Here is a 25,864-nt window from a genome sequence, read left to right as displayed (position 1 = left end):
AGCTGGCACGTTCACTCGTCGGAAGTTGACGAAGCCCATGTTCCGGGTATGGTGGGTTGTAGGGCAAACTGTCGATTGCCGGGCAAACAGTTACAATATTCTGTACTATGTTTTCTGCCTGGGCGAGCTGGTGGCACAGCGCCTATGGTGTTTAGGAATCGGCGTCGTCTCATCTCTCTTTACTACGATTCTCTTCGGTTGGGCATGGGTATCATGAAAGTATGTTAAATGACCTACAATGTAAAATAAATCAATGGATGTATGATCTCCACCACATGAGGATGTCGATGTCGTGGGGCATAACAACGTGAACGCACGAAGTAGATGTTCTGAGATAACACGAAGCCGATCTGACGTCGACTTCGTTCACTGCTATGGTGAGGTGGTGAGTCGCGCTTGCCCCGTGCCCCGTTAACCCCGTGCCAGGACCACATCCCTGTCCGAGCTTTCCAATGGTCGAAAACATACAGCGCATACAAATCAATCAATACATACCGCAAACGCACCACGCGATCGGCGGCGCATCGCGCAACTCTCGACCTTGTTTGCGCATCATGTTCTCCCCAGAGGCTTCAATGCAGAGTGTGCGCAGCTCGCAACGAAACCCGCGTCGGCGCCCGCGCAACTCGACTGAACCGCAACAACAGCAGCCCCGACGGAAGCGTAGCAAGTTGGGCGATGAGACTTTTGTGTCCGTGGGAGACGAACCATTCGACGATAATGGCAAGGGGATTATGAGTTCAAATGGGCATGCAAGCCACGGCAGCGTCGAGTCGAGCTTGGTGTTGTTAGACATGCCGGTTCGCGAAAAGAAGGGAGCTGTGAAGCGCGTATTCAAGGAAGACATCGCTTTATATCTGGTGGGTGCAACTACACGATGAACATGGAATAGTCCTGCTGATTCTTGCATGTATAGAATAAATGCGAAAATTACAGCGTCAAGAGGCTGCCTAGCTTCCCGTCAGCCCTCGCCGGCGGATCCAGTACGTTAAAATCGCCTTCTTGTTCCCATTCTTCTCCTCCGCTGACATTTGTGTAGCTCCATTTCGCGCTTCTGCTCTACCTGTAGCTGGCCTCGCGCTCGCGTTAACGTCCGACCAAGCGCTCGTATGGGACTACGCCGGTGCGACTGGCGTCTCCAAGATCCTCGCTCTCCCCCTACCACCCGCTTTGAAGTCCATCGAGCCTCTACCACTGGGGCAAATCGTACGCAATGGTCCGACAAACGACTTTGGTGTCGTTGCTGTCGCACCATCCACCGGAAAGATCGTGTTCTGGGAGAACATCGACAGCGCCGAGACACGCAGCCTCTTTACTCAGCGCAGGCAGGGCATAGAAGGTGCATTGAAACTTTACTCTGGAGAACGAATCACAAATATCGTGGACGTGGATCATGCGGGTTATATCCTCGTCTTGAGCAGCGGTAGACTTGCGCAACTCACGCTGAGGGATGCTCAAGGTCGACCGAGCATCACCACCAACGTGCTCAACAGTCCCAACGGGTCCTCCGGCAGCTTGTTCAGCTTAAAAGGCCTACTCGGCGGCGCCATTCGGAAGACGATCGCATCAGTAAAGGCACATCCATCCGAATCCAAAGGTCAAATGGAAGTCATCGCCGCCACTAGGAACGGACTGTTCCAATTATGGGACTTGAGTTGGTCCGGGCAGCAGATTTTCAAGCGCGAAATCGATGCGCGAGAGAAGATACTGGGCACGGTACAACAAGGGAGCCCGCCAGAGATGCGCGGGCAACAAGACATTCAGATTTTGGATTTCTCAGTCCGAGGTCGTTCCCAAGAACCCGGTGTGACGGATGTACTGGTTCTTGTGACACTTTCTGGACACAACATGTTGGATCATTTCCTCTTGGAGGTGGACATAACGGAAGAAAATGCGATAGTCAGCCTCGCGATTCCGTTAAGCAACTACCACCCAGCGCAACTACCAAAAGAATCCACCGGAACGCTCCTCTTGCCTGAGCCTGGCCATACTGCACTCGTACAATTTCCAGATGCTGTAGTTGTAGCTTCGCTTGCCCAACCGGAGGAAAGCCCGGAAGCCCAACTTGTCGCCGACTCTGGCGTACCCGTCCTACCATACCAAGATTGTATCTACTTCAAATCTGACGCCCATGTGCAATCCGTAGGACACGCTTTGGAGCCAGCCGGACGAAAGAACCAAACCAGCAGTGCCATAGTCTTCATCCAAGACTTTGGTATCCTTCAGGTAAACGCCTACGGCGACGAGTCAAAGGCACGTTCCAAAGTTAGTGCTAGGAGCAAACTACAGCAAGCGACCTTTTTCAGTACGGTGCCTGGAACGATTCTGGACTTTGCTACTAAGGGAAGGTACTCTTTCAGCCAGAGTGCAGTAGAAAGCGCCGCAATCAGGATTAGCCAAGGTGTCTTGGCTTCAGCCTTTGAACAGCTCGAAGGGAATTCGTTGATGTTGGAAGATCAGCTTCGCAAGCGAGCCCTTGCTCTCCAAACGTTGAATTCACATCTACGAACACAGTTCCCCGATTTGTCCTTCTTGGGTAGGTGGCAATTGTTGTGGCATGCTGAGAAGCTTGCTGCTGCCATAAACATCTGGGATTGGTACCAGAAGCAGCTGCGGAAACAAGAGACACATCCCGACCTTTTTCCCGAGAGGAACATCATGGTTGACATTATCAAGGCGCTGCACGAAAAGTTTAAGACACCGATCGATGAGAGCAAGGGCGAGAAGGACCCGGTTCGGCAATTTTTCCTCAAAGATATCGAATCGCTAGACATTCTGCTACCTTGGACATGGAATTATTTCAGGCTCTTTTATATCGCTCCAGATCGTACAACGTCCCCTCAAATCAATCATGCAACGCTTACGCGAAGCTGACGAGGTCATGCTTACTGCTTTCGAGACGGCCTTTAGCTTTCGAAAGGAGAACATTGAGCAGTACGGCCTGGATGCGGAGTCCCTGGACAGCGATGGCATCTTGCGACCAGGGCAGGGTTATGACAAGATCCCACAGAACGTTTGGACCTCCACTCACAACCTCACGGCTTCCGTTCGGAGCATCGTGGATGCAGGTCGCAAATATGCAGATGACTGCTACGAGAAACGCGAGGAAGAAGCTGTTGCCGGGGAGGTTGCCCAACACAATCCGCGCCTGGTACGGATAAGCTGCCAAACTCATATCGAACGCTTCCGATGGGCGCTCGATCAGAGCGAGAAGAAGCGGTCGACAGGCATGAGCTTAAGGGATGAGTGGAATACAAACGTTCGGCCGAAGCAGATCTATCACCTAGCGGGCATCGGTCTGGCTACGGAAGGTATGAATCTTGCCGAGCACTATCACGATATGCCGACTTTGGTGGACCTTGTTTGGGAGGAGACATTGTATCTCGAGGAAGCAAAGGCCGAAAATCATAGCAAGATGATGGAAACTGAAATCAACTTGAAGCTTCAACGGATTAAGGACCGTGTGGCTTCTTGCTTCAAGCGATACAACGAACAGTTTGCCGATGCATATTTCTCGAAGTATATCGCCATGGGACAATCAGGACTACTATTAAAAAAGGCACGGGAGGAAGACGAGGACTTACAGAAGTCACTTTCAAAGTTTTTGGGTGCTGACCCTTCGCGGTCTAAGCTGAGCTGGATCAACAACATCTGTGGCGATGATTCATACAGCATGGCCGCAACGGATCTACAAAGTGCTAGTCAGCAAGAGTCCAATAGCTGGTGTAATACTGTGGAGTTGTCCATAGCCAAGCTATCCGCACTCGCGCAGCAAGAACAGGACGCCGAAGATTTCGAGTCGGATTTGACAAGCGAGAGCAGGCGCGCGAAGCTCCACAAGAGCCTCCAGAAAGGCCAGAAGTTCCAGTATCAAATCGAAAACGACCTGGAAGTGGCAAGTATCCAAGCTCAGCTCTACGAATATGTCCACCCTACCATCATCGCAGCAATGGACGACGAATCTGCTGTGCAACTGCTTATGACCGAATACGGGCAAGGACGCCTATCCGAGCGACCTACTCTCCAGCGTCTTCTCCAACAAGGGTTCGAACAACTAGTTCAACATCAAGTGCTGGAGCCATGCCTGTTCATCGACGTTTTGACTCTGATGAACTTCAATGATGCGACTGATGCCGATGCCGAGGCGTGGAATCCCTTCGCGCTGGCTCTGAGGTTCCTTGCCATGAACAATCTTCAGCGAACAGTTGGTAAAGGCCTACCTGGCTTAATTTGGAAGAGAGTTCTGCTACAGGATGACTGGGCCGAAATCGACCGAACCCAGAATCTGTCAGGCGAGTCAATGACCGAATATCTTGGCCAAACCATTGCGGGATCAACTATCAGGACATTGACTGAGTGGACACTACACGGTAAGCACGCCTTATTTTTGCATCTGGAGGAAGTACGGCGCTGACACAAGGCAGATGAGGCAGGGATATTCCGGAATGTTCGACCTCGACGAGTACGTGACATGTTTGGCTCGGGCTGCACCGACGGTGAATTTTGTCTGCGGTTTCCCGAGGAAGATCTACGGAGACCTATCATCCAGGACAACCTGTCGGACGAAAACATCCTTGACGAGCTTATTGAAAAGCACCGCTTGGAAGAATGGTTTGATAGAACTGTAGCGGCGGGAACGTCCCTCGCTCACGCAGAACATGAATATGGTGAGCGCGATCCGATCCTGCAGGAACCGACCGGGGCAGAGCCGATATCCGAGGGTGTGGAGCCGGTAGTCGGAGCGTTGGGCACTGCAGAGCAACGCGAACAGGACGTGGATCGAGATGTGGAGATGCAGGGTTCGTAGAGCGAACTGATCTGGATCATTTTTTGTTCGTGCCAGGAATTTTATTAAGATTGCGCTTCGGGACAGATCGTGGGTTTTGGTTCGGCATCGGGGTCAGTATTAGCATTGGGCTGGCGTTTGCTACAGTAGCCGCGCCAGAATATTGCACGCGCGGCAGTTTTGACGAGCGAATAGCTCACCACCATCTTGTCGTTCATCTCCTTTGTACAATAGTAGAAGCTATCCAAGAGACTTTGGCTGGATTGAACTTGGCTCGATGAGGTGGAAGAATCTGTTCATGCACGAGTGTACATGCTTGTGTTCTTCGGTGAAAGTAATTCGGCGGACTCGCGTCACTGAGGTCTGGAACCTGCGATCAACGTTGCGAAATATGGGGCGTTAGGAGACGGTGTGGCTGGGATGATAGGCCCGCGAGGAGTACCGAGACATTGAGTGCGGTTCGTACCTTCATGCGGCACGTGTAGGGGGGCCTTTCTCACAATTCTTGCCGTAAACAAAAGCTAGACAGCTGCCATGATGTCAATTCGTAGGGATCCTCATTGTCGAGCTGTCAGGCACATCGAGGATGACGGAGCTAGAAGAGCAGTTCTCGACGGTTGCGAGCGGAAAACCGAGAGAGCGCTACAGAGCAACGGCGCGATTGCGGCTGGCGAGCGGACAACATGGCAGAAGCTGTCGCACCAGCAGGGGCGAGTGCGCTGTGCCTGGCGGGCGTGTACACTGGGACGCCAGCACATGGAGCGGTACCGACGATGGCGGCGTCCGACGCGACAACGCAACGCATACACAGCGGAGCGGAGCCGCCATGTCAAAACTGCAATTGTAACCTTGGAAGACTGCACGTCACGTGGCTCAGTCGTCCAAAATAGACGATAGCACCTTCCTCATTGCGTCTGGGGAGCGCTTGCCGCCAATTACGCGCAGCCTCGATGCGTGTAGCTGGGTGCGCGTCGGCGTGGTTGCTCAGCAGCGAATTCAGATTGTCTGGAGAAAGAGAATGCTGGCCGGCACATCGAGGTGAAACAGCCAACTGCGAGTCTAAGATGCTGTCCGTCCGCCTCTGACCAGACTCGGGTCGTTCACCCTGCGTGAATGCCAATGCGATTCGTGCCCGTGCGCTGACCTTAGCGCCTTGACCCTCGCATCCCAGCCCGCCCCTTCTGCCAAACTTCCTACACCGACCCCATCGCCAACGACACTCTCATTCTCACTCCCGCCGCATTCTTCACGCACGCAGCGCTCCTAGAGTCGACAGCCTCGTAGCTGCACTCGCATTCTTGCCTTGCCGCCCAACGCTGCTGCTTCCTACCCCCCGGATCCAGCGACCGCACCCTCTTCATCTCCGCCGTGTCGCCTGCTTAGCCCCCAAGCCTCTCTCACGGCCGCGGCCCGACACCGTCGTCGACACCTCTTCTCAGCTGAAGACATCACACGACCGGCACAATGGCATCCGGCAGCAGCTCGTCCAACGTTGTGGGCGTGCACTACCGCGTCGGCAAGAAGATTGGCGAGGGCTCCTTCGGCGTCATCTTCGAAGGCACCAACCTGCTCAACCAGCAGCAGGTCGCCATCAAGTTCGAGCCGCGCAAGAGCGATGCTCCCCAGCTGCGCGATGAGTACCGCACGTACAAGATCCTTGTGGGGTGCCGTAAGTAACCCCCTTTCCGTTTCCTTTGATGCACGCGATGCTTCTTTGGAAACGTCCCAGCTGGCCACTTCACATGGCATCTGGCTGTCTCTGTGCGTCTTCGCAAACACATCGGTTGCCGTACGATGATCCTGGCATTGGCATACCATACACATCGTTATGGTCTAGCTGTTCGCTCATGACATTCCCAAAGACCTGGTTCGACCGCTTGACATGAGCTAACGATGTTACAGCCGGCATTCCCAATGTCTACTACTTCGGACAGGAGGGTCTTCACAACATATTGGTCATTGATCTGCTAGGCCCCAGCTTGGAGGACCTTTTCGACCACTGCAACCGGAAGTTCTCCATCAAGACCGTGGTCATGGTAGCCAAGCAAATGGTCGGCACCCCTTCTTTCTACCGCCCTCCTTCATCTAACTCTGCCTAGTTGTCCCGTGTACAAACCATCCACGAGAAGAACCTCATCTACCGAGACATCAAGCCCGACAACTTCCTCATCGGCCGACCTGGCTCCAAGGCCGCTAACGTCATTCACGTTGTCGACTTCGGCATGGCCAAGCAGTACCGCGATCCCAAGACGAAGCAGCACATCCCGTACAGAGAACGCAAGTCACTCTCCGGAACCGCACGATACATGAGTATCAACACTCATCTCGGAAGAGAGCAGTCGCGACGAGATGATTTGGAGGCGCTTGGCCACGTTTTCATGTACTTCCTCCGAGGCGGACTCCCGTGGCAGGGCCTCAAGGCTGCCACGAACAAACAAAAATATGAGAAGATTGGTGAAAAGAAGCAGACCACGCCGATCAAGGATCTGTGCGATAGCTTCCCTGGTATGTCAATTTGAGGATCCAGTTGAATGTCTACTAATCTTCACAGAGGAGTTCAACAAGTACCTCAGCTATGTTCGCAATCTCGGTTTCGAGGATACACCCGACTACGACTACCTGCGCGAGCTGTTCACACAGGCGCTCAAGAGCACTGGTGAAGTCGAAGACGGCGAGTACGACTGGATGAAGCTCAACAACGGCAAGGGCTGGGAACAGATGAAGTCGCACCCATCAGCCGTCCAGCAACTGCACCACAGCAACGTTAACCCAAACTCGTCGACCGCGGTCAACGTTCACGGCCAGCCCCACGCCAGGCAACAGAAGACGCACCTGCCCATCGACCACCACCGATTGAATGCGGATCTCCCAAAGCCCGGAGCGACCCGAGGCCCGCCCGGAAGAAGCCCAAGAGATCTCCAGCAACGTGGAGGTCACCCCGACGCAGTCAAGCGGAAGAGCGCAGCCGAGCTGGCACCACCGGAAGGCTCTACGCAAGCCCAGTTCCAGCACAGCCAGCCGAACCTGACGAGCAATCGTGCAACACCCGTACAGAGTCCCAACGCTCAGCCACCCCGGCAACAGCAGGCTGACAAGCCGAGTTTTGGAAAGAAGCTCATGAACGTGCTTTGCTGCGGTGGAGGCGGGGCCTAGGTGGTCTTGATGCCGTTGCAGTCTAATCTGCATGCGAAGTCTGATATGCGTGCGTACCAAGCACAAGCGCGAAGACAGCGTTAATCTCCGACATCACATTTTCTTGCGGTCATATTGCATTCTGGAGTTCCGTCCTTGAGCGAAGTGACGGCCGCCCCCCATCATATTGGTTTTTGCGTTCCTTGAAGCTACTGTATAGGTATTTTGTAATGATTGGGCTTGCTATAGACGGATGAGGATCACCGCAAAACCTTCCTCTTTCTTTGGGGAGACACTGTTAGTAATGGAACGATGGACGACACCTTGAACCGCCCCTCCTGGACAAAGCATACATCTATCTGTGTTTTTCTTTTCCTGTTGCCTTGTTGTGAATGAAGCTATGGCGCTGGATCTGTAGGGTTCTTTTTCGAGAGGGTGCATAGGTGTTGTGGCGTGTAGGACGGGGTCAAGGATTTCTTTGCTTTCTTTTGTATGGCGGAGTGGAGGATAGGATAGGAGAGAGGGGAAGGAGGGGGATGGTGACTTGTGGGGAGGAAGGAGATAGATTGGAGAATAGAGAGGGTGAAAATTTCCAGAAAATGCCTGTGGCTTTGCCTGTGACGACTGGGCGTTGGGTTCCTTAGTCCTTGTGTGTCTGAGATACATCAAGCCTATCGAAGTGGTTTCATATACGTTGCCCAATTGGCTGCATTGAATGAGTGTTACATAGCGCCTGTGGCATTATGTCACCGCTGCTGTCGCCTCGTGTTAAAAGCTTGCAGTGCAATTACACGACGTCGATGTCGCGGCGCTGTCATCCTACCTGACGATGCAGCGTTGCCTCTCCAGGTGGTGCAGGACCGAGGGGTTTAAGGAAGTGGAACATAGTCGGGGAATGAAGAGAAGCGTGATGAAGGGAGCAAGGATGTCCTTCTATGTATGATGGCTCGTAACAGTAGGGATGCGTGTCTATGTGTCTCTAGAAGAAGGGCCTGGTCTGGGTCAGATTCAATGATTGAGTGTATGTTGGACTCACCGGTATTGAAGCGCTTGACGACATGAGGTTTATATGCGAACGGGCCTTTTTATTGAAATGGGAAGCAGGAGAAGGCTCGTGCTGGTAATGGACTTGGGATGGTAGCGAGCAGGACTGGGGAGTGATATTTAAGCCTATGATACGGCCCATTCTAAATGACTACAATGACCCTCCTTTGAACGCCGACGCTATGCTCCCAAAGCTCATGACCCTTTAAGGAGAGAGATTACTTCCTCGCCCGTTTCGAGCTCTGAATACTACCCTGGCTCAAGACACTGGCGCTCCTCTTGTGTGCGGTGCTCGCTGCCCGACTAAGTGTCTCGCTTGGCACCCTGCTATCCTCCTCACCCTCCGCGTCCTCGTCGTCTTCCTCGCCCTCAGCATCAGCGTCGACTTCGCCATCTCCATCCCCATGCGCGTCCCCGTCTCCGTCGTTGTCGTTATCATCATCGTCTGCTTCCCCTTCGCCGTCCAGACCAGGCGTCTGCTCCTGCGAGTCAGGAACCTCATGCTTTGCCTGCGGCTCCACCGATGTCCCATTCGACATAGATGCATCGCCGTTCTGTACTTCGGAACTGCGACGCTGCTTCATTTGCTCCAGAACGCGGCTTTCTCCTTCCTCCTTCTCGCGTACTTTTCGCACGTCGAGCAGCTTACCCACTTTGCCGATGAGCTGCTCAAACACCTCGGCGACCTTGATTGTGGGCAGACTGATAACTTCACTGACGCCCAATTCTGCGAGCGCAGCAGCGATCTTCTGCGTTTGCACATTGCTTTTTGCTTGCCGCATTTTAAGAAGCTTGTCTGAGCCGAAAGTGACGCCTGAGGTGAGACGATCGTGGGTGGAGACGTTGTAGCGGTATTCTTGCTGTGGTGAGAGTGTGCGGACGGGTGTTTGTGCGGACTGATTGGTTGCCATTGACTGGCGGCGCGCGGCAGCGGACAGTTGAGCGTTGGCTGAGGATGGGGTTTGGATGAGATCGTTGGTGTTGAGGCTGATGCGCGAAGGACCGGTGGCTCCGCCCGAAGCGCGCTTTTTGCTCCTATCTTGCGCGAAGAGTTGTGAGAACAGTGCCTGCAAAGCCTGTGATGATGTGAAAGAGGCCAAGCCTGCGGAAACCTGCTGGTTTGCGGAGGGATGCTCGAGACGTGCGCGTAGCTCTTCGCGTTCTGCGTCCAGGCGGTTGGCGGCCATGTTGATGCGCTGTAGTTCTGCAAGCAAAAACTCCTCCTCTTTAACTTCGTCCATGCTTCGGTTCATCAACGCAGCCGCCAGGAGCTTTCGATTACCCTCGAGCTCGGGATTGAATTTAGAGAGCGTCTCGTAGAGTGTGTACTGTTCCGCATCCATCTGCATCTCCGGTATCCGTAACTTCATCAGCTTCGCCGAGATGTGATAAAATCGTGCCTTCAGGTCTTCCACGGTCCGTTGCTTGGGCGGTGCAAAGGGCAGTGTAGCCAGCGCTTGGCTCGCATCCCCATTCACCGTCTCTTGCGTCAGATGTGACTTATTTGCAGGCTGATAGTCGTAGCGATCCCATATCACGGCCCACCGATATGAGTAGTCCTTCACGACCTCGAAAAGGTAGTCCGTCTCTTCCCGGCTCCAGTCGTCGCTTCGCAGATACGCATCGTATTCTTCGTCGGTAAAAGTGGGTAGGTCGACCTGTATGCTATACTTGAGGAAGTCACCACTGTTCTCAATGTAAGGCTCCACGTTATCGCCTTCTTCCATAGGAGCATCTTCGCCGTCTTGTACGGGTGGGGCGATTGTGGGTTTCCGTCTCCAGTGCTTGAGGATGAGGCCGTCGACGCGCGCTTGGTTTACGAAGGGCTGCTGTACCCTGATTCCTATATATTAGCACTTGTAGGATCCAGTCTGCAGCGCCCAATACGCGTACCATTTCTTCGCCGGCCCTTGATTCTGTCGCTTCGCCCGATACGCCTTCTTTTCCTCGTAGACTGCAACCGGCGGTGGTCGTTCACCGTACAGCGCCGCGACTTCACGCGCAACGCCCTCTATTAACGTCCAGTTAGCCAAATCAAGCCTGGAAATATTGCGCAGCCTTAAAGATGCCCCCAACGTACGTATTCTTCTTACGGGCGCCGCAGCCTTTGCCCGCTTCTGCACGGCGCTCTTCTGCGCATCAACGCCCATCGGCAGCCCAAGCATGTCGCGCACATCGCGACCAGACGCCATCGTGTCGTATTTCGGTATCGGTTCGGCGGTGAGCGAGGGTCGTGAAGGGTGCACGCGGATGGATTTGCAGGGGTGCGCAAAGATGTTGGAAGTCGTGAGGTCGCGTACGGAAATCGCGAACGGTAGGCGCCAAGCGTGTCGCACCACTCCTCCGAAGAATCGCCCCCACCTCCCCACACCAGAGCAAATCGACGTTAGTCCGCATTGGCGTTCGGCTGAATCTTGCATGCGCAATCTGTCAGACGATTGTAGACGCTATAGACATGAGATAGAGAAGAACCAAGACCAAAGTCGAAAACAGCCAAAGGGTTATAGTAGTTACGGAACGTACAAGCATCAGGCTGGACTCGCCCATGGCGGTGATTTTGACGTACATTCCCTTGGTCGTCCACAGTCACCAGATGGGGCTCCTGCCGTCATGGTAGTGATGACCGATGGAGCCATCTTCATCAGGTCTAACGCTGGATCCGGACTTGCGATGAACAGCATGCCGAAAATGAATATCTATCACGGATCCGTGGGCTCGTTTCATAAACCATGTGCATGAACTCGCACTCCAGAAATATGCATACAGAGTCGAATACCACCACTACGGATAGTCTCTGAGTGGAGATACATTTCCCGCTGCCTTCGTGATACTACTTGCATCCTCTCGGGTCGGGCTATCCTGGAACGGCAAGACTATACGAGCATCGTATACCAGACCCCTCACCTACGACGAAAACCAACCGTCCTTTGAGATTGCCCTCTATTCAAAGCAATGGTTTCGAGTTTACACTATTCATAATGGCTTCCTACAAACGTGTTGACGGCGCTGCACTTGTAACCGGCTCAGGATCAGGTATGCTCATACTGCCTTAAATTTTTATTGTCAGTCCGTCATATACTTCGGTCAGCTGACCAACCCAGGTATGGGAAGGGCCGTCTCGGTCGTCCTATCTGTAGCCGGTATCACCCGCCTCTACCTAACTGATCTGAATCGCACGGGTCTCGAGGAAACCAAGTCCACCATCACATCGCTTAACCTACCCTCGCCCCCGACCATATCCCTCATACCTGGCGACATATCCTCGCCAGCCTTCATCTCATCGCTATTTAGCCAGATCCCACAGCTCGACTACGCCGTGAACTGCGCTGGCATCATGGGTGAAACAGCACTCACTACTGAAGCCACCCTCGAAGGATTCGACAAGCTTAACGCGGTTAATTATCGGGGATTGTGGATGTGCGTTAAAGAAGAACTCAAACTGATGCTCAAAAACGACATCACACCCTACACCGGTTTCACCTTCTCCCCCTCCGAAAGCCAGCGCCGCGGCCAACGCGGCTCCATCATCAACATCGCCTCTCAACTCGGGCTTGTTGGGAAAACGCAAGCAGCTATCTACACTGCGACAAAAGCGGCCGTTCTATCTCTTACGAGGTCAGATGCTATCGACTACAGTGGGCCGCCGCATCATATCAGGATCAACAGTGTGTGCCCTGGGGTGATTGAGACGCCGTTGACGATGAACTCATATGAGGGGACGGATGGGTTGGAGAAGGCGGTGGGCTTGACGCCGATGGGGAGGATTGGGCTGCCGAGTGAGGTTGCGGACACGGTGGTTTGGCTGTGCTCGGGGGAAAGTAGCTTTGTTACGGGGAGCGGAGTTGTTGTTGATGGGGGATATGTTATTCATTAGGGGGAGGTTATCAAGGCGTCTCGACCAATCAAGGTATATCGTCATGTTGATGCCGAATTAGCTCCTCCCATCCGGCATCAACAAGGTCTGCATCCGGAGACCTGCACTCAGAGAGAGACATTTGGCGATTGTGTCATCAATACCCATCCCATCAAACCACGTTACGAAGGTAATCACCAGATTCTAATCCGATACTTCTCTCCCGACGTCTTCACACTTATCGTCCGTTTCTTCGTCTTAATAGCCCTGGATTACTGTAGTTGCTCTCTGGCCATGGAAGTCTGTGGTTAGGAATTTGATGCAGAGCGTATGATGATCAATGAGATTAGTGAAAGAGCGAAGGCAAGTCTTGCCCACGAACAAGCAGTGGGTCCACCTGGGAGCCATACAACCGAACGGGTGATATTCATCCGAGTATCTATAATTGCCCCGTAGCTTCGCGTGAATTTCTCTTCACCGCCCCATTTTTCTAGCTTCTAAATGCGTGGCTTCAGGTCCATAACCCAGGCACGAAGGGCGTCCCGTACGATATGCAAATCAGCACTCGCATATTTCTTTTCATCCTCGATGATAGTGAGCCCGTAGGGGCCAAAAAAAATCGTAACCAACATATCCCACTGAGCGTTCGCTGTCACTCAAGCCCGCGACGATGCGATCGGTATCGCTGTCGGTATCGTAGACAATGCGAAAGAATACAAAGGCCACAGTGAAGCCTGTCTTACCGGGATTGCCTAAGTGTACACAACGCCTTTGCTACGGACTTCAACGATATACACGACTTCCAAAAGTGTTTTAGCCTAAGTTTGTTATTGCGTAACGACACTCGTGGAAGGCAAGCCAAATTAATGTCGATGCCACAATACAGCCATTTCAAAGACCCCGCCGACTCCAATTTCTCTCCATAAAGTTCCTTAAGCTGTATTACAGAAGCAGACCCGACATACGCGACAGTTTCCCGAGTTCAAGTATTCGCTTATCGCAGCTGCCTTCTCGGACTGCCTCTGAAATCGCAACACCATGGACAACTTACCACAGGAGCTAGTCGATCATATCAGCAGCTATCTCGGTACTGAAGACCTCAAACAGACGCTCATCGTGTTACCTGCGTTCCAAGTCGCAGCCGAAAAGTACTCAGGCGTTTTCAGTGATTTCGAGCTGAATAAAGGGACCGCCCGCCGGTTTGTGAACACGTTTGGGGGCCGGCGCCTTGGCTATCTCCAGCATCTCACCTTCAGGATAGCTATCCCGGCATTGGATGAAAAGGTTGATTGGGAAGCCCACCCTGATGGCCATCCAGTACGCAACTTTGAGGAGGATTTACGGGAGGCCGATGAAAGCTTTACGGACCAGATTAAGTTCTTTTTTTCGATTGTTAAGGAGATGGAAGATATTGCACGTTCCGAAAAAGCGCATGGCAAGGTCAAGCTTACACTCTATACACCGACTCGTTACATCGATCGAGAGAATTATTCCATCCAACGAGCCTACGTTAGCTGGAGAGCTCATCTCCTTGAACCTGAGTCTCTGCCTAATCCCACATCGGTATATGCGCTCCGTATTGAGAATGGCATGAAAGTCTCCTTTGATATTGAATACGGCCCCGAGTCCCTTCGAAAAATTGATTTGCGCATGATGGTTGATCTGTCCAATAAATTTCCCAACCTTGCAGCTTTGCATTGCAGTATTGGCGGTGACGAATGGCTGGATTGCAACGAGGACTATCGGCAGCGATCTATCACGAAGGACTGGGCTGCCCCCCGGCGAGACTCACGCCATGACTTTGCTCGGATCCTCGATGTTGCACATGGTATGGTTAGTATATTAGTTTGTCACCTTGCGCTAAAGAACTGTAGAACTGTCTATGCAGTCTTAGAGTAGTTACGCAAGTAGTTATAAAATAATTTCACTCCGTACACTTTGGCTTAGATTAAGTGTAGTATCTATTCTTTTCTAGTTTGATCGCTAAAAGTGAGTGCCCTTCTTCAACATTTGCTAGCTTTTGCTAACAAGCTTTTCAGCAAGACTACGGACTCATTTAAGATTATCCCTAATTTTGACCACAGGCCTCCTCTCACTGGGCTTGCTCACAGTTAAGGCCACAGTGACGCCTCTCTTGCACTACTGGAGGCTGTCGCGAACGTTTTCATTAAGCTGCTCCAGCGTTGCTGAGCACTTGAGGAAGATGTTGATGAGCGTAGAGCTGTTGAGCACTGCGACGTTGCTGTGTAGAGGCAAGATGCTGCGTCTGCGTCGTCTCGGGGAGTGTCGTAGGGCGAAGAGTTCCGTATCTGTGTCAGCTTGTGCGTCCAACTTGTCGAAAGTGCTAGCTTACGTAGCTTGAGATCGCCGAGCTTCTTGCGGTGACTTCGTGCGGCTACTCTGCTGCTGCTGCTGCACGAGTGCCTGTCCCGTTCAACAGGCGGCGCTCAGCTCCAAGACAGCTCGGCGCCCACGAACAGCGCCTCAACATACGTACTCGCGTCAAAGTCGGTCCTCCCAGAGGCGTGCCCGCGGAATAGCATTGAGCGTTGCAATCAGTATGACGTGCGTGCGATTCGCTGGAGAAACGGACGTCGGCTCGCAATAGCCTGGCCGTGGCGAGAGTACGCGGAATGAATACAAACAGTTGTCGGAGCAAGAAATCCATGCTTAGACGCACTGGAAGATCGGCCATTGCTGCAGAACGTCAACACGAGATATGCTCAAGGAATGAGAACAGCGGCTCAACTGTGGGCAGCGCCCTCGTAAACCATACCTCTTAATGCTGGCTGGGAACCTCACCAACATTGCAATTATCCATCTGATAAGATAACGTGTTTCAATTCTGTCGCCGTCGCTAATCGAGACCCAGGTAACAACGCCAGATCCTACAGTACAGACCACCAATGCACCCAAAAGCCCACAAGCGCTGCTTGAACGTTTTCCCAGCCATAACATGATATTGCCCCGCCCATTCCCGACTCGCAATTGACACTTCTTATGTAAGCTTCTGCTTGATGAAGAAAGCGCGCAGATGCGACAGCTGCCATGCGCAGGTGATACCAAGGACGGCAAGCTGGATGAGCGTCCATCGAACGACACGGGCGTTGGTGTGCTCGGATTGGTCGCGGAATTCGGCTTCACGCTCCTGCGTTGGTTATTAGCATCCTTGCCCTCGATGTGCTCATTGAAGTCACGTACTCGCTGAAACACTTGCTCCCTCCTCACGTCCTGCAGCCTGCTGTTCAAGTCCCTGACCTTCTGCGACAAATCATCAAGCTTGGTCTTGTCCGTGCTCTCAATCTTGCTCGTCTCTCCAATTGCCAGATCCAGCGTGAACTTCACGCTCGCGTGGATGCCACTGCCAAACCACGCACCACCCTGTTGCACATTCTGAGGTACCACGCATAGTCGGTGCTCGCCGCTGTCAGCAGCGCTGAAGGTGAATTTGCCATTGCCCGAGCCACGCTGGGCTACCACGCGGTGGTTGTTATCGAAGGTCTCCTCGACGGTGATGAAGACGCCCACTTCGGGTTTTGAGATGTAATTCTTTGCGGCGTCGTCCCAGACTTTGGCGTCGTAGTGGCCTGCATCGATTAGTTATAGTGCTCCAAGAAGTTTGGTGGTTTGGTGCGCATACCAACGACCAGCGTGTCCTTCGGCAGCTCCTCGAAGAAGCACTTCTGGACTGCGCCGTCGATAAAGAAGTGGAGTGCCTGCGATGGAACCGCGAGAACGGCGGCGAGGAACGTGGACGGTCGCCACATGGTGAGGAATTGAGCGTGGGGTGATTGCTGCGGCGTTCGACATGTCGAAGTCGAGAAACCGTGTCGCCAAGTCGGGTGCGTAAGCGGCTAGCGCGAAACAAGGGAGGGTCCAACACCCCTGCTCCTACAGCTACCATAGTACATCATGATCTCCTTGGCTTCTGCAAGTTCTCTCGGCAACTTGGTTGAGAAAAACTCTCGTCGTATTCACATCGATGGCCTTCAAGCTGACGTGAAGCGTCAAAGTTTCCAATAATTGACCATCAACTTGCACGAAACTACGTCCGGTTTTTGACGTGGTATATCGCTACATTGATCTCACTGTGCGACATCAATTGCAAGCTGTTTGAACTACGCTGACTGTTAGCGTACTCGTTCGCTTCGTTCCCAAAGAAACCATTCGTTACCAATTTGAATGTCGTGATATCGTAAGCTTGGTATCTCCAGGCAAATATCTATTGGCGATAGTACTTTAGCTGCCAGCGCTGCAGCGCTCCTCGGACAGCCCCAACACAAAGTCTCAGCATCCACTTTTGTCCTTGTTCATCCCAGTGCTAACTTGCATTGAGGAACTATTTCGGGCACGAACAGGGCGACTCTTGCCTGCCAGCTCCGAATAGTGGGCAAATGCGACGAACGCAACTGTAGTCGTCGGCGGTGGAGTCATCGGGCTTTCAACAGTATATCAACTGACTTTCGAGCAAAATCGATCAGGCGAAATACGATCAATCATAGTCATCGACATCAATGACGGCGTTTTCGCACGAGCATCCCAATACAACTGCGAGTGTCTGATTCCAACAGAAACGGATGAAAAATTCGCCCATTAGCCGAGTACTCATATAACACACGTAAAGCTCGCAACGAATGAAGGGTTCACATCAAAAACTGGGTTTCGAGAGTGGTCCTTGTTCAGTGTCGTCGAGGGAAGTGGCCAGGAGCAGGACATCCTTCCCTACTGGCTGAAAACAGGACTTCAGTGGGATGCTCATATCGAAATATAAAGGGGTCATTCAGCACTAATGTAAGCAAAATCTACCGTTCAAGATGGTTCTCACTCAAGTCTTCTAGGATTCTGGTGGCTCTCGGAATATAGATGAAATCTCGCTGTAAGGAAATAAGGATTAAGATTGAGATATCCACCGATTTGCGCTCAATTGAGTTATCTGTAAAGAGCACAATCAAATTCGTAAGATAACACAGTAAATCACAAGGAGAAGCTAATATTAAAGGCAAAGACCCGATCCTGGTGGCTGGTCCATGGACAGCCAATTTAGACTTTTCCTGGGATCGCAAGTGGACTTGGAGATTGCAAGGGATTATGTACTCTTTAAAAGCCCAGCACAAAATACCTAAGGACTCACTTTTAGTGGTATTTATGGATTCCATTGTGGGTTACAAGCTTGAACTCAGCGCTAGGAACGACTACACAATATAGGTTAATACGCAAATCGACTAACCAGCGCCTCTTCCCGAACCAACAGCCAATCGAAGTCCTGATCCGAGGAAGATCCACGAAGTACTTCAATCTGCGCAGCGTTTTGTTAACTTCTCTGAAGAAACCTGAAACGAGAAAAACGCTCAGGATGTTGACGTTGTTGGCCAAGGTAGAGGATCTCGTCCTTCCACTGTTTCCAATCTTCCTGTCATTGCTGCAGTGCCGCACCAAGCTATAGCGCGGTTCGGTGTAGGATGACGCCTCCGATGAGTCTTCCGGCATTTTTATTTGTTCAGGTCATGGATCTTATGGTGTTGCACTCGCAATGGGTAGCGCAAAGCTCTTGGTCCAAGTGATTATGGGACAATACCCTGACGTTTGGTTCTCAGAATTTGGCTTACACTACGCTCGCGAACACCACAACGCCACGTAGTTATCTCTCAACACTATGACCAACATGCATTGCAAGCCTCCGTCAGCTCTGGGGACTGCAAGGTAGCACCCGTCCAAAGCGAACTGGCTGTTATACGAAGATAGAGGGAGTTCCAACCTGCGACGTTGAACGTCTTGCTTCAGTGCACCTCGATCCGTTTCAACCGGATCTTCGCCAGTGCAGCTTTGCTGATTTTAAAAATCGCGGGTGCCAGTGTTGTGTTCTTTCTGATCATTCTTCCGCATGCTATCACGATCCTTAGGATCGCTTCGGCTATCATTCCCAATATATCGATTTGAAAATACTTCGAGTCAAATTCATCATCTTGACCATCGGCGCAACGCGTATTGGACTGGCCAAAAAGGCCCACTATCTCATTGCCGGTAAGGTTCCTGCGCGCTTCAAGTCGTTTTTGCTAAAGCCAAATAGGTGTCATCCTTTTCGCAATAGGCTTTGGAAGTCGAACGTCAGTCGTGGCTATGTCCACTTGTGGGTACCCCAGAGTCTTCGCGCTCGATTCTTCGGATCATTCAGGTCTTTGAAAACATGGTGATGTGGATCTCAGAGCATCTTTGCTGCTGCGCTGCGGCTTCCGTCATTCTGGCTTGCTCTTCCTTTCTTCGTCGTGTTAGGGATATACCCAAATGGAGTTATTTGTTCTCTGTTGCTCTAGTCACCACATGAGCATGCATTACGTTAGATGGGAGGAGCCGTCAGTCTTCGTTCTTCATAAGGAGAGGGGGTTGTATGGCCTCATGCACGATCCGGTTAAAGTAACCTTCTCAAAAATCTATGTCCGACCGAAACAATATGTCCGTCAGGCTCTATGAATGGAGGCTATGCATAGGTGCAATCATCACGTGTGATCGCTCCAGTGGACTAGCGCGTCCAATCTTATCCCCGCGTTCCCGTCTACACCAGTGTTGGACCCGCCCAAGCTGTCGCCACAGCCGTGTCAACGCTCCACCTCCACAATCAACCATTCCTACAACAATTTGACGCTTCTCGCACCATTGCGCAAACCCATTGAAGGCAACAACGAGCTGCGATATGTTTACTGCTCCTTCGGTTTCCGCCCGAGGCGCGCGCACCGCTGCATCACGGTCGTTGCGCAAGCGCAACCAAGCTTCATATTGTGATGACAGCGATGAAGAAAACTATGCCCTTTACGAACGAACTTCCAACTTCAAGAAGCGCAAACCTACCGTAAAGTCTTCCGCAAGGCACGAAATAATCGACCTGACTGCTGACGACACCAACGACGAGCGTACGAACTCTCCCAAGAAGAAAGCAAAAGGCGACAAGGGCAAGGACGAAGAGAAACGCCTGCGTCGCTTCCGATCACATCCTCCGCAGTCCTATCTCGACATCAAAGCTCGCGCATTGAGTCAGCGCCTCACCATCATATCTCGCGAGCGCGTCGGTACCGATGACGTACCAGAGGAGAGAGTAGTAATGGCTGGTTCGACAGGCAATGTGTATACGCAGCAAATTGGGCACGTTCCAAGTTGCGATTGTCCACATGCGAAGAAAGGAAATCAATGCAAGCATATCGTCTACGTCATGCTACGCGTTCTTAAGGCGCCGGAGAATATTGGCTACCAGCTCGCGCTCACATCGTCCGAGTTACGAGATCTCTTTCGAAACGCCGCACCTTTACCGAATGCAGATTCGGGCGACGACGACCAACATGAGACCGAACTGGATAAAAACCGAAAGAAGATTGAGGGCGAATGCCCGATCTGTTATTGCGACTTCGAGCCTGGGATGGAAGCCATCGTCTACTGCAAGGCTGCGTGCGGAAACAACGTACACAAGGGCTGCATGCAAACTTGGATCGCTGCGAAGGGCGCGGGCAGGGCTACTTGTCCCTACTGCCGAGCGAAGTGGGAGGACGATGATATTGGTGGTGGTTTTAGTGGGAAGGTGAATCTGAAGGGAGCTGCGAGGTCTGACGAGGGATACATGAATATTGCGAGCCAGCTGGGACTGTCGGGCGAGAGGGATTACTCGTCATATCACCAGCCATGGGCCCAACGGCAAGGCTACGGTGGGTATCATCATGGCAGGAGATGGTGAGGGGAGCGATCCTTGGGCGTTCAATGCTGACTTCACGACTTCACGACTACGAAACACTCTCCAAGGTTGACAGTGCTACCCCATATGGCATTCGATAGGACTACGCACCAAGAAAGTGCGATCATTGCCCAAGGGACTGCGCTGGTTCTATGGGTACCGTTTCACGGTATACCACAAAATGGCGTTTACAACATCCCTTCTAAAATAACATTCAGCCAACATCCTCACATTCAGTACGCTCTACTCGACTCTGATAGAGTATCATAAACTCCGCACGTTATAGTTCTCGCCTTCCATGCCAAACGGCCTTCGTATTGCGCTTAGCTAGTCCCCTAGGTCGTACAACGGTACAGCATGTCCTCCTTCATTATCTTATCACCACGTTCCAGAACGCTAAGACGGCTCCATTTCACCACATGTCTTATTGTTGTGTTCTGTCAAGCCACAAAATTCCTTCCATCCGCGCGATTCCGTATGTTATCGTCGTACAACCTCGGAACCCTCTCAGCTCCACCCATCCTATCTCCGCCCGTCAAACGTAACACAACATTAAAGCCTAATTGAGCAGCACCCGCAGAAACACGCTGTTGCGTTCATTTCGCGTGCCGCGGGTGTGCCATGAGCGGCTGAGACAGTGTCTTAGCTATGGCACAGATATCATTCCAAGTCAACAAGTTGACTTTATGCCCATTCGTTCACCGGCCCCTTGGGGATGGCTACGTATGCTCGAGCAGGACCTGCACCATAATTATGCAGCACACGAGGGTCCAAGATCAGCGTTGCAGCACAGCCGCACCGTACCTTACAGCGCCGCGCATTGCAGACCGCCACATCGTGTCGTGGCACCGCATGCGTATCGATAGACGTTGTGCGCCTCGATTCTCGTCGCCTCACGTCACCTCACCCGCGGTGGATCTCAGCCCATTCATTCCGTGCCGAATCAATTCGGATTCTGGCGGGAAACATTTTCGCTGCAAGGTATACCTAAGTAGAACACTGAACTCATACGTGTACAATTGGTGTAGCCCACTGTATGATTAGATCCTAGAAACTGACCTTTACGGAGAATTCACATGTCCATGTTGGACTCGTACAACAAAATTTCTTCCAGGCATTTTAAGCTCTAATTCAATCATGCCTAGCCCGTCCACATGGAAGATCGCCTGCTCCACAGACAAGATTCGACCCTCGTGTTTCGAAACGCTCAGCACAACCACCATCTCCCGACGTCATCAAACCGGTGATGAGCCCAACACCGGCTCCCACCGCCACAGGCGAGCGGGCGAACATGGTCCTTGCCCGCTGTCAGCAATCCTACTGGTACTGGGATCATGAGCAAGACGCCTAAACCGAGGCTGGGCGTTCTAGAACCCAGCACTGAGAAGTTTTCGGACATCTTGCTGCAATCCGCGCGAAAAGGCAACTTGCGCCGCGCATGAAGCGCACTGCCTCGTTCCTTCGTGAGCGCATCGTGACAGCAGTATCGGAAGAGCCATAAAGAGACAGCTGTCAAGAGGCGCGGTACTCTGCACAAGGAAACATGTCTACAGTGTCAGAAGCGGCACGAAGAACCAAAGGTAGATCTAGCTCCTGCCAGTGAAGCACTGTAGGACGATCCAAAGATAGAACAGTGCCGTGTCAAGTTGAGCACATCAAGCATCGCATGAAGAAATATGTTTCCACGTCTCAATGTCAAAGGCCATCTCGATATGAAGCGTTTTAGATTCCCTCTAAACTGTACAAAAGCACAAACTCCGGCACCATGCCAGATGGGTCTAGTGAAACATGGAACAAAGGAAACAAGATTGGAATATCTCCAACTCCAAGCCAACGCCATCATGAATAAACACAGACGTGAAAGAATGAGCCAAAGTAAAGTGAAAAAAGACAGTCAATTGTCAGACGTTTCCTATCGTACTACTGTCTTTCCTCCCCCACTTTTCCCGAGCCAGCTCACCCCATTTCCGAACCCAATGAAAGAAGACGGCCATGCGGCCCATGCGATAAACAGATGCTATGTGCAAGAGCCACAGGCTACTTCACAAAATGTGTACAGAAGTGAATGTTCATGACCCTTTTATATCAGGACAAGGCGCTTAGAAGAGGCCAAAGAAGCGCTTGTAGCTGCCGCCAGTGCTGTAGCCGTTGCCGTACTCGCCAGCCGGGGGAGCGGCAGACGGGGTAGGGGTGGAGGCAGCAGCAGAGGAGCTCTCCTCACCAACGGGAGCGGCGGTCGTCTCGGGGACAGCCGAGCTCTCGGTGGGCAGGACGAAGGTAGGGAGAGGAGTGGTCTCAGACGAAGGGACCGGGGCGACCGGGACTCCAGTGCCAGAAGGCATGGGGTAGCTGAAGCCGCCGGAGGGAGCCGAGGGAGCACCACCGACAGGGCGGGTTTGGGTCAAGAAGCCAGAGCTGGCGCCCGAGGGGACGGTGCCGTTGCCTACCGGGTAGGGAGCAGGAACATCGGTGGGGACGGGCGAGTTGTCAGTGGCGGGAGTAGACTCAGCGGGGGCGTAGGCGGAAGAGCTGACATCCTCACCCTGGGCAGGCACATCAGAGGTAGGAGCCTCCTGGCCAGCGGTGACAGTGACGGTCTCCTGCGAGGTGACGGTAACAGTGGTAGGAGGAGCGCACTCGCCAGTGGCAGCACCACCAGTAGGGGCAACCTGAGAGCCAGCACCCTCGACAGGGACGTCAGTGTTTGAGCCAGTGCCGTAGCCGTTTCCGGGAACAGACGCAGCAGGAGCAGAGCCAGAAGCCGAGGGGTAGACAGTGACAAGCTTGGTGGTGGTGGAGGTAGACTCCATCGTGGTGTAGGTGGTGGCCTCAGCGTTGCCGCCAGTAGGAGCAGCCTCAGAAGTGACACCGACGGTCTCGCCCTCCTTGGATACGGAAGCGACACCAGTCTCCTGGCCGGGGCGGGTAACGTAGACGGTTTGGTAGATGGTCTCGGTGGAAGTAGTAGCGACCTCAGTGGTGACAGCGTGGGCAGACGAGCCAGTGCCGACGGTGTAGACGAGGGTCTCGGTGGAGACGTGGACCTTCTCGGTCACGGGCGTGCTGACAGCCTCAACGACGGCAGAGGTGGTCTCGCCAGTACCGTAGCCGTTGCCAGGAGCAGAGCCAACAGGGGCGGCCGAGGTGGAAGCCTCAGGAGTGGCAGTGACATCAGATCCCTCCGACGCGGGGGTAGCAGTCTTCTCGCAGACGGTAGTGGTGAGCGGGATGGTGCTGGTGATCAAGATGGTCGAGGAGGCAGGGCAGTCAGTGACGGTCTGGGGGCAGCCAGTCGAGGTGAAGATCTGAGTGGTGTAGATGACCGAGGTGATGAGCTCGGGGACACCAGTGGAGCTGGCAACGTCAGTCACGGGGAAAGAGAAGCCGCTGGTAGGGAAGCTCGGGACACCAGTTCCCGGGGCGGTAGGCATAGGAGCAGTGCCGGTGCCGGGGAAAGATGGGACACCGGAAGGAGACTCAGCAGCGGCCGAAGTGGCCGGAGTAGAGGCGCCAGGAGTCGAGAGACCGGTGGCCGGGAAGCTAGGCACACCAGCGCTGGGGATCTGGTAGCCGCCAGTGGGGATTGAAGGAGCCGGAGCAGAGCCAGTGCCAGGGAACGAAGGAGCTGGCATCGAACCGGTGCCAGGGAAAGTTGGCATGGGGGCAGAGCCAGTTCCCGGGAAGCTGGGCACGGGAGCCGAGGAGGGAATCTCAGCTACAGAGGAGCTGGAGGGCAGCTCAGGAGAGACCTCAGTCGTCTCACCAGCGGGGGTGGACGAAGAGGGGGTGCCGTAGCCACCGCCCGGGACAGAGACGGCGGGCGCGGAGGGAGCTGGCGAGCTGGAAGGAGCCTCGGCGGGAGCGGAGCTGGAAGGCTGCTCAGGAGAAGCAGAGGTCTCAACAGCGGGAGCGCTGGAAGAAGGAACCTCAGCAACCGAGCTGGACGAGGGGGTCTCAGGAGTGCCATAGCCACCACCGGGGACGGAGACAGCAGGTGCAGAGGGAGCAGGCGAGCTGGAAGGAACCTCAACAGCGGAGCTGGACGGCTGCTCGGGGGAGGCAGAAGTCTCAACAGCGGGGGCGCTGGAAGAAGGAACCTCAGCAGCAGGGCTGGAGGAGGGTGTCTCGGGAGTGCCGTAGCCACCGCCCGGGACGGAGACAGCTGGAGCAGAGGGAGCAGGTGCGCTGCTGGAGGGCTGCTCGGGCGATGCCTCGGACGAAGGAGCGGGAGTCTCAACGACAGCGCTGGAGACCGGGGCAGAGGGAGTCTCGCCGGTGCCGTAGCCGTTGCCGGGGATGGAAGCAGCCGGAGCAGAGGCAACGGGAGCAGAGACGGGCAGAGCGGTGCTGCTCACAACCGGGACGGCGGAGGAGACGGGGCCGACCTGGTAACCATCACCACCGTAGTTCTGGCGACGGGCGTAGCGGGAGCCACGAGCCTGGGCGGCATCGGCAGCGGCCAGCGAGGCGAGGAAAGCAACAGTAAGCTTCATCATTTTGGCGAAAGGAAGATGCTTGTTCTATTCTTTGGGATTTAGGTGCTAAGGCGTCACAGTTTCCTGGATGTTTGGACGAGAGCGATTCGTTTTTTGCCGGATATTGATACTGCAAAGGAAAGCGGGCAGAAATCAATTCTGCGATGAGCGACCGGTCCTGTAAGGAATGACTGGAGTTTGTTCAAAGAGAGACAGCGTCTACGAGAGACGAAAGCGAATGTCTGGGGAAGGAACGTGAGCCTTGCGGTGAGGAGCAAGTAGGACGGCGGCGGCGAGAGCGCTATATAGCGGGCGGGATGATTGCAGGAAGACGTGCCAAGAGCAAAGGCCTGCCGCCATCTGTTTGCCCCTGGCTGCAGTAATTTCAGCAGGGGCATGTTGTTGCAGGGACCAGTGAGGGTTGTGCTGCCAGGCCATGTTTCTGGGGCTCCTGCGCACACGGCCACTCAGGGTCCGTCGCTGGGTGCGCTACGCACGGTGACGGTGCGCTTGAGCCGCTCGCCTGCGGGCGAAGCGCTGCGGGTTGGGAGCCTCTCGTCCAGCGGGCCTCGCGATGGCTTCTAGTGCCCGCGTGCTGGCGCCGTGCTGGACGTCGTCGTGCTTGCAGTGGCGGGCGCCCCCCATTGTCCGCCTCTTCTCTGCTTGTCGCGGACAAGGTGACAAGCGGTGGCAGCCGGCTGGCCTGCACCCTCGACCTCGCCAGATTGCGTTTCACTGCGCTTCGCCGAAAGCAAATTGGCCCTGCGGCGATCCTCCTGGGTCTAAAACAGAAGCGGCGGGTACCTGGCAGCGATGCAGCGCGGGCGAATCACCGGCCCATGTTCCTGCAGCACCGCGCG

General features: G+C 53.6%; 8 protein-coding genes across 8 annotated transcripts; 5 read left to right on the top strand and 3 right to left on the bottom strand.

The window, feature by feature from the left end:
* Positions 1-554: 554 nt before the first annotated feature.
* N0V89_002259 (uncharacterized protein) lies at positions 555-4,807 on the top strand (the record flags this gene model as incomplete). Its single annotated transcript, XM_056211069.1, has 5 exons — positions 555-860; positions 917-983; positions 1,040-2,827; positions 2,871-4,370; positions 4,425-4,807. The coding sequence occupies 5 exons, from the start codon at positions 555-557 to the stop codon at positions 4,805-4,807; spliced, it is 4,044 nt and encodes a 1,347-aa protein (XP_056074542.1).
* A 1,443-nt stretch (positions 4,808-6,250) lies between these two features.
* YCK2 (Palmitoylated plasma membrane-bound casein kinase) lies at positions 6,251-7,939 on the top strand (the record flags this gene model as incomplete). The annotated part of the gene is made up of 4 exons (XM_056211068.1): positions 6,251-6,455; positions 6,689-6,837; positions 6,886-7,291; positions 7,338-7,939. The coding sequence occupies 4 exons, from the start codon at positions 6,251-6,253 to the stop codon at positions 7,937-7,939; spliced, it is 1,362 nt and encodes a 453-aa protein (XP_056074541.1).
* Positions 7,940-9,180: 1,241 nt separating this feature from the next.
* Positions 9,181-11,154, bottom strand: SWC4 (swr complex subunit; the record flags this gene model as incomplete). The annotated part of the gene is made up of 3 exons (XM_056211067.1): positions 9,181-10,798; positions 10,856-10,973; positions 11,043-11,154. The coding sequence occupies 3 exons, from the start codon at positions 11,152-11,154 to the stop codon at positions 9,181-9,183; spliced, it is 1,848 nt and encodes a 615-aa protein (XP_056074540.1).
* Positions 11,155-11,940: 786 nt separating this feature from the next.
* On the top strand, positions 11,941-12,836 carry N0V89_002256 (uncharacterized protein; the record flags this gene model as incomplete). Its single annotated transcript, XM_056211066.1, has 2 exons — positions 11,941-11,995; positions 12,064-12,836. The coding sequence occupies 2 exons, from the start codon at positions 11,941-11,943 to the stop codon at positions 12,834-12,836; spliced, it is 828 nt and encodes a 275-aa protein (XP_056074539.1).
* A 1,017-nt stretch (positions 12,837-13,853) lies between these two features.
* Positions 13,854-14,709, top strand: N0V89_002255 (uncharacterized protein; the record flags this gene model as incomplete). Its single annotated transcript, XM_056211065.1, has 2 exons — positions 13,854-14,643; positions 14,690-14,709. 2 exons carry the CDS (start codon positions 13,854-13,856, stop codon positions 14,707-14,709), a joined length of 810 nt encoding a protein of 269 aa, XP_056074538.1.
* A 1,104-nt stretch (positions 14,710-15,813) lies between these two features.
* ERP1 (emp24p/erv25p- protein) lies at positions 15,814-16,582 on the bottom strand (the record flags this gene model as incomplete). Its single annotated transcript, XM_056211064.1, has 3 exons — positions 15,814-15,963; positions 16,017-16,402; positions 16,456-16,582. 3 exons carry the CDS (start codon positions 16,580-16,582, stop codon positions 15,814-15,816), a joined length of 663 nt encoding a protein of 220 aa, XP_056074537.1.
* A 2,921-nt stretch (positions 16,583-19,503) lies between these two features.
* On the top strand, positions 19,504-20,532 carry N0V89_002253 (uncharacterized protein; the record flags this gene model as incomplete). Its single annotated transcript, XM_056211063.1, has 1 exon — positions 19,504-20,532. The coding sequence occupies one exon, from the start codon at positions 19,504-19,506 to the stop codon at positions 20,530-20,532; it is 1,029 nt and encodes a 342-aa protein (XP_056074536.1).
* Positions 20,533-22,628: 2,096 nt separating this feature from the next.
* Positions 22,629-25,025, bottom strand: N0V89_002252 (uncharacterized protein; the record flags this gene model as incomplete). The annotated part of the gene is made up of 1 exon (XM_056211062.1): positions 22,629-25,025. One exon carries the CDS (start codon positions 25,023-25,025, stop codon positions 22,629-22,631), a length of 2,397 nt encoding a protein of 798 aa, XP_056074535.1.
* Positions 25,026-25,864: the final 839 nt, after the last annotated feature.

The sequence above is a fragment of the Didymosphaeria variabile genome, assembly GCF_027946475.1.
Source record: "Didymosphaeria variabile strain IMI 356815 chromosome Unknown scaffold_2, whole genome shotgun sequence".
Lineage (NCBI taxonomy): Eukaryota > Fungi > Ascomycota > Dothideomycetes > Pleosporales > Didymosphaeriaceae > Didymosphaeria > Didymosphaeria variabile.
Note: the sequence above shows the minus strand (reverse complement) of the source record. Positions and strands in the feature narration are given on the sequence as shown.